The sequence below is a fragment of the Rosa rugosa genome, chromosome 5 (assembly GCF_958449725.1).
Source record: "Rosa rugosa chromosome 5, drRosRugo1.1, whole genome shotgun sequence".
Classification (NCBI taxonomy): Eukaryota; Viridiplantae; Streptophyta; class Magnoliopsida; order Rosales; family Rosaceae; genus Rosa; species Rosa rugosa.
Genome location: NC_084824.1, coordinates 2,638,077 through 2,646,120, shown reverse-complemented (window position 1 = coordinate 2,646,120; position 8,044 = coordinate 2,638,077). Strand labels below are relative to the sequence as shown.

The following is an 8,044-nucleotide window of genomic DNA, read 5'->3' as shown; positions in this document are numbered from 1 at the left end:
CACAAAGCAGCGAAGTAGAGATTACCATCCATCCCAAACTTTTCCCAACACACCAAAACCATGAAAAACCATCTCCCTCTCACCTCACTCTCACTCCTCATCTTCCTCTTCGTCCTCCGCTCACCCCCAGCCGTCGGATTCCCCTCTCCCGCTCCCTCCACCAACGACTCAGATTTCATCCGCACCAGCTGCGGCACCACCCTCTACCCCGAGCTCTGCTACTCCTCCCTCTCCCGCTACGCCAGCGCCGTCCAGAGCAACCCTTCTCAGCTCGCCAAGGTCGCCATCGGCGTCAGCCTCTCTAACGCCAAGCGCATGGCCACCTTCGTCTCCAACCTCTCCCGCCACGCCGACTACGGCTCCGACCACCGCGCCACCGCCGCCCTCCACGACTGCTTCAGCAACTTCGACGACTCCGTCGATCAGATTCGCGACTCGCTCCGGCAGATGAAGAGCCTCGGTTCGGGTCCTGGGTCGGTCCGGTTTCAGATGAGCAACGTCCAGACGTGGATGAGCGCCGCGCTGACGGACCAGGATACGTGTACGGACGGGTTTCAGGACGTGCCGGACGGGTCAGTCAAGTCCGACGTGGTGAACAAGGTCGAGAAAGTGAAGAAGGTCACGAGTAATGCCCTCGCGCTCGTCAACAGAGTGGCGGAGAAAGGAGGCTGAATCTTATCTTATGATTCATACCTAGCTCGTTGGTGGTTGTTTTTGACAGTTGGATTAGTAAGTTCAATTCGAAGTAGAAGTAGAGGTTTAGTAGTACTAGTCCAAAAAAAAAAAGTGGTTTAGTAGTATACCTACGTATGGTTAAGATTTCCCTGTATATGTGGTACTAAGTTATTATTTGGTCGGCCATTTTCTCTCTCTCTTTTCCGTTATGCTATGCATATGTAATTTCACGAGTGTAACAGAAACAACTCTCTCTCTCTCTCTCTCTCTCTCTCTCTCTCTCTCTCTCCCCCTCTCTCTCTCTCTCTCATGCTCTGCCTACTCGATAATGCTTCTTCTACCTAAATCTAGCTTTTGCATGACCTTGTTAGATAGAAGATGAATGTTTGATCAGTTAACGTGTTTTCGTTAGGAGCCATGGACGATTCTGCAGCACTTTTTAGTCGATCTCTAGCTAAACTCCGGAAAACCCATTTTATTATCAAGACCGTTACGCGGAATACACTTTTAGTACTCAAAGAAGCACATAAAAGATGTCAAGCTGTCAACTGTATGTGTTTTACTTTCACCATTCCGTTGATCGATGCCCGACAAACAAAATTTGGCATGGTCGGAATCAATCGAATGAATACTGTTGAAATTGTTGTGCTAGGTTAGTCTATGGTTGAGAAAAAAATAGGTGAAAGAGAATAAATTTTTTCTCAATCAAGTATATTTTACTATTTTAGGGTAAAGCTATGCCATAGACGTACCAGCCAGGAACTTTTGGCACCTAGTTCTCTCTGGATTTTGTATTTTGCGAAACTAACACCAACAGTTTGTTATTAATTAGTAACATGATTTGACAGGAATAAAGAACATGTGAAGCCAATTTAATTATCACTTTCCAATTAATATATAGGTGTTGATTTTTGTTAAGAAGAAATAAAAATAGCTATTTTCACTTGTTTGTCATAATTCATATACTGGTTCCTCTTTCAGAAAGATTTGGAAGATGTCATATAATACTAATACTGTGTTTTTGTCTAACTAGCAAGTACTAGCTGAATGTTAACATATGATCAGTTCAAGCTGGCTTCTTTGACAATCATGGGCATTAGCCAATGATCTATCTCCCTGCCTAAGAAATACAAGTCTATTTTTATTCCTAATAATTCATGTTAACAGCAGACATGGAGATCAAATATTATTAAGGATATACATGATCAGGTAATAGACTTAAATATAATAAGGGATGCACGAAAAGGATACGTCGATTATGATGCAAACTCTCAATGCCTAGCTCGTTGAGTTCTGTTTAGAACCGATCTATATATATGTACGTCTTTAGTTTCAGAAGCTATTGATTTCAACACTTGTGTTAAATTCAAATATACGTTGGAACAAATTTAGTGGCCGTTCATTTGATTCTAATTAGGGCCGATCATATGTTTAGCGCGCGGCATGGAATAAGAGCAAATAAGGTAGATCGACAAAAATTCTTACGAGCTGATGTTCATGACCTGTTCAAGATCCCAATGGCATAAACTAGCTAGCTTGCTTCTACACGAGACAGTATTAATGCAACTAATCAAGCATTAATCAAAGCAAATCCTTTGTTTATATCAGTATTTTAGTGTTCGACTGAGACATGTTCGCAACCAATACGGTGAGGTGTACGATAATCCACCAGTCTTTCATAACTAATTACATACAGATATAAACAAAAAGGGCCTGATCACGATCAAGACATTATATATTCTGTTATTCATAAGCTGTTTACTGTATATACTGGTATTATTGAGAAGGCTAAGGAAAGATGCCTGAGAGTGATGGCATGGGAGCAAAATGTCGTGAGGGGGTTGTTTGTCTAGTTTTTATGTTAGTTATAAACAAGAGTGATCGAGTAGGTTAGTTTGGCATGGAGTTTAGCTGGGGGACATGAACTACACCACGTGAACTTATCATGGAAGACAAAAATATGATGATACAAGAAGCTAAGAGACGACACAGTCCAAGTCTTATTGGTAAAAGACGAACTACGCAGCTATTTTTGCCTCTATATGCAGACAGATCACTCACTCGAAAAGTTCACGAGAAACCATTTCGATTCTAGCAAGCTTTTGTGTATTAAACCCATCAATCATCGAATATGGGGGTCCCCGGATTCTTAATGAAATATCACAAGCTAGGTACTCCAATTCTGCCTAGACCCACCATATGCTGCAGCAATTCTGCTAACTAATGGCCCCTTTATACGTTTCTCACCTCATCGATAAATATATGGTCGACTATCTTTTGCTCCTACTGTACAACATATGTGGTGGATATGGTGATTTTTTTTTTTTTTTTTTTTGGAGAAGTGAGGATCAATTAAGCTGCCTCAAGCTAGCCCAATGGGCTGTGAAAGGAATACACCGTACCGAACTAGTCTGATAGACATGCCCATACAGACAAATACTTAAAAGGTAAAACAAAAATTAATTTTCTCTTGGGCTTCAAGAAATCCAGTATCAGAAAATTAATCCTTAAAATAATAAAAACTAAAACTTAGGCCTGATAAAAGACCCAGCCCACTACCGAAACCCTAGTTGTTGTTGTCCAGATTGCGCTGCGCCGAGGAGCCGTCTGAAACAAAACACCTAAAAATTCTGTCGTGATAAACCGATGCCAAACAAATTCCAAAATACAGATCAAGAGAGAAACAACAACCAATGGGATGAGATCCCTCACACTAGCATCATTCTCTCCACCAACAAGACCAAGAAAAAACCATGGTGGACATGGTGATAAGCTCGGAACATATCTTGTAAACACACACATTGCTTTCGTTCTGGGGAAATTTTAAATGAGCATTCATTACCAGAAGTAAAAAGTCTGAATTCCCGACTTGCTTGTCCTTCGTCGAACATTTTGTCTCAATATCTTCATCTCCGTGGTATCTTGCCTAATAATTTTTTAACTTCACCATCTTCTTTGAGCCTCTTCTAGCATGTTAATAAATAGATTAAGATGTTTGGAAAAAAAAAGAAAAAAAAAGGGAACTAGGAGCGGAGAAGTGCCAATGTTTGGTTCTTTTGCCGCCTTCGGGCCGCCAGACATACTTCTGGTAATGAATGCTCAGACTTCATACTTCCGCCTTCGGCTCTTCCTTGGGTCTTTAGGCCTTGCGGGCTTGCGGCCCTCACTACCAGGAGTGTCAATCTTACTATCAAAAATTCGTTAAGAAGGGTATTCTTCCAGCCTATATTACTATATGCACTCCAAACGTACAGTACCCATTTCATATTTTCTTAACGATGCCCATTACAAAGAGGTCCTATATGTGTAGCCCAAATCTGGTTTGGAAAACCCCTATCCAGCAAGTTACTAAATTAGGTCTACTCTTTTTCTTTTTTTTTATTTGTCAATCACACAGTGTCCTCAAAGACTTCCTAGGCCCAGAGACTAATCCGTGCTCGGGGGATCAGAACACTTCCTCCCCCCTGGCCACCAAGAATATATTGGGATTTAACTCCAATAAGCGTCAGCGGGATTCGAACCCGAGACTAGAGGCTCTTACCAACTTGACCATCTGTGGTGGTTAAGAACAAAACTCAAATATGCCTAAAACTCTAGGAATGAACTTTTCATTTATTATTTTCATTAAGTGTGTTTTTATAATCATTTTCATCCATGAGAAGGCAAAAGTGTACAAATTTCTTCCATATTTTTTTTTTGTCTAAAACCATGATTTCTAACTCAAAACTGTGAATTACACACGTTTTGTTAGACGAAATCGCATATTCTTAAATTGTCATCAAAATCTTCCCACTGTTAAATCAAAAATTTTAAGTAATTGTTGAAGTGACGGAATTCAAAAATGTCCACCCGATTTTTTTGCGATTTTCCAAAACCCGCAAATTAAATAAGTGATAAGTTGGGATTTTTTGAGTTCTATCACTTGAAGTAGGTTCTAAAAATCATGTTTTAAAAATGGAGGGTTTGTGGTCCAAGAGAACTTCAAGAAAAAAAAAGATGTTGACAAGGTTTGACATGTTTTAACATGCCATTGAGGCCCTAATGACACCTCCAAACATGCCGAACTATGTCAAGTCTATTTTTTCTTGAAATTTTTCTTTAGTATAATCTCACTATTGATGGAGCATGATTTTAGAACATACTCCACTTAACAGAACATAAAGATCTCGACCCATTTGCCTATTATAATTTTCTAAATGGAAAAATGAGAAAGAAAAATCATCAATATTTTCGAGTTCCATCAATCGAAATACCTTTCGAATATTAGAATGAGCTATGACACAGAAGAATTGTAAAAATCCATTAACGCGTCCAGCCTACATGCTAGTAGTTTTGTACTTTTCAATCCAAAAGTACCCCTCATATCATTAGAAGGAGGTCCTTTATTTGTAGCCCAAAGTTGGATTGACTCATTGAAATATGACCAATCATTGGAAAAGGCCAGTACCAATCCAGCCCAAGTGGATAGTGATTTCTCTGCCATCATTTCAGACTGGCTGGTTAGGAACTCGGAGAACAAATTGTCAAATTCCCATTGTAAAAATGGTGATGAGCTGAAGATGTTTAATGACGCAGTCGGAAGTAACTCTAGGTTTACAAGCAATAAACCTAAAATTAGAATTCTAGAGTCCACCAGAGATAAAAGAGAAAACTCTTAATTTGATTGATAATATGATAAAAAATAGGTTCTGCAGCCGTTTAAAGTTGTTTATATATGGGAAAAGAAACCTTAGGACGACTAACAGTGAAATCTTAAAACCCACAGGTTAAAACAAAACAAATCCAAATCAAATTAAAAAATCGAAATTTCTAAAAAATAGTAAATTGCAGTTTTGAGGCCCGAAACTATCCTGGAAGCCCGAAAAGACCCACATGTCTTGGCAAAGCGACGAGTTTTGTTCCTGGTGTCATTTCCTTTCCGAAAAGGTATAGCAATCATGATTTGGACACTGAATGCCAAATATTTGCAGCAAACCGAATTTTCCTTTTTCACGATTGAGCTGTTCTTCGATCCTTGTCTCCATCCGTTCTATATCACTTAAAAGATGTGATAGACTGGACCTTACTACTATACTATATCGTTGAAAAAATTCAAAAAACAAGATAGATAGATAGGAATAGGATGATAGATAGTCCCCTTTTAAATAGGATAGGTAAACAAACAACTTCAAGATCAAATTATGCATGGTTGAAAATCTTATCACTTTTATGTTTGGGTTACATTGTCATGTCTAGACATTACTCTTATAAGTAACTAAACTTTTTCATTTCAACTTTAAGGAAAAAATGAGTAAACTTTTTCTTCTTTCATTGTATGAGCCAAAACCAATTCAGGTTGCTCTCTCATACTTCCCTTTCCACTGTTGTAATTATATGAGCATCAAGTTGCGTGTTATTCAGTTTTATTCAAAAGCTGATCTGATCCATTGTAGTTGCTTGGCATGGATATAAGTAGGGTTTTCATGTACATGTGTTTAGTTATATTTTAAAATGACTTTCACCCAAATCAGAGGGAATATCGGCTTTATACATTCCAGTTTCCATTTCGTGAGAAACATGTAAACTAGACCGGTGAGTAAGAAAAGGTCATGATTCCAGAGAGATTACAGCCACAGGCCTAATCCTTAGGTAGCTATCTAGCTGTACAGAAAATTACAAATGTGTCGTCTTCGATCTGTGAGTTTTTCTAGCTATGATCAAACTTTGAAGCCGCTTACACCCAAAAAAGGTCAACTGAAAACCTACCTGCTAGCATAGTTGCCTGCATGCCACAGAGATTCCTATCTATAATTACTTAAGGACCAGAAGATTCAAGCTAGCTGGCTAGCACTTCAACTTATAAGACTACGGATGTTGACTCTTTTTATGAGAGAATAGTTAGATCGGGAAGCCATTAGATGACTTGAGGTAATATTGTGAAAGAATCAATAGGAGTACTAAATTGATTGGAGCATGCATGCATGGGCCTAACTACAATTGAGAGGAAAGGGCAAAGGGTTGTGTGACTCGATTATCTTTAACAACGTACAATCAAGACGAACATGCAATTTATGTAATAATGAATTTCTCCCCATTGAGTTTTGTTTGTCAGTTTTTGTACGTAGTTAACTGAGAACAGTATATACAAGTCGTCAAATCGGATTGTGATGCACCTCCTCCTGCTTATTGTTAATTAGTTAGTTTTTTTTCAGTATTCCAACGTCTTACAATGCATTTTTTAACCCTAAGAACAGACTCTTCTGCCTGTAAGAGTTGCATTCGAACCCTTCTGAGAGGCTTGTAACAGTCCACGTATACAGAAATATCGGTAGACTATCTGATACCTAGCATCCACCTGGCATCGTATATGATCATCTAATAATGATTAATCTTTACTAAAGCAAAAAAACCCGAGGCTGCAGGCTGCTATCCGGTATCATTCCCGAAACTCCGAAAGCATCGGCTCCCATAGAAGTAGTTAGGTCTCAGTTCCCCGCCTACTCCTCGAATGGCCAAACATCATCCCACTCTATGTGATTGCAGTCACATATAATGCAACACAGGCTCATTTCATAACAGCAAGATGGGTAAAGGGGGTTAGGCGGCGGGTACAAGGTTCGATTCTAGGTGGAAGCTCCCCCAGTTTTCAAATCTTCACCGGTCATGCGCTGGGCGAGTATAGGGCCAGTCACGTCCAAAAATTAAAAGGAGGCCAAAGCTATTAGCTCATTCACGAGTCTTTTCGAGTGTATATGCAAGAATCATTATGAAGTTCTCTACCCAACTAGAAATGAAAGCTTTCTATCTAACTTACTTTGCTTGCTAGCTAGCTATTACATGCCAATCTCTAATTAATGCAACCATTTGATTTGGCGTTTTCTTATCCATGTTTTCATTGATTCGAATATATCGTTCATGAAACTTTAAATCCGGTCATCCAAAAATCGAAATTTGGATGGAAATATAGAACTTCGATATGAAAAAAATGTCGAAAAACATCTATATATTAATGATATTATAAACCTTGATTTAGACCAAACTTAAATTGGTATCTTGACTGATTCCGTATGAAACAAGTAGTAAATGATAGTGAATGACTCTTCTAAGACAGTTCTCAAACCTTAAAAGAAGAGGCAAAATACGATTTTGGTTACCCAATTGGAGGGAAATCATCATCAATCTTTGTCTTTCAAATATAGCTCAACACCATATTCCAAAGGGAACTCACAGAAGACTACAAAGACTTGGTGGGAAAGAGTCAACACGTAGATTTTAATATCAGCCAGTCTTGCACTCATGCACCAATCTTATGTATATGTTACTTTCACTTTTTGTAAAGCATAGATGTATTAATCATCAATAAATATTGCCACATCAATTAAGCAACCCA

The 8,044-nt window shown here is 38.8% G+C and overlaps 1 protein-coding gene across 1 annotated transcript; it reads left to right on the top strand.

The window, feature by feature from the left end:
* On the top strand, positions 1-940 carry LOC133712068 (21 kDa protein-like). The gene has a single exon (XM_062138145.1). It carries the CDS (start codon positions 61-63, stop codon positions 670-672), a length of 612 nt encoding a protein of 203 aa, XP_061994129.1. The 5' UTR covers positions 1-60; the 3' UTR covers positions 673-940.
* Positions 941-8,044: the final 7,104 nt, after the last annotated feature.

Excerpts from the sequence above, each read along its gene's own strand:
- LOC133712068 (XM_062138145.1), top strand. The coding sequence starts at position 61 with ATGAAAAACCATCTCCCTCTCACCTCACTCTCACTCCTCATCTTCCTC.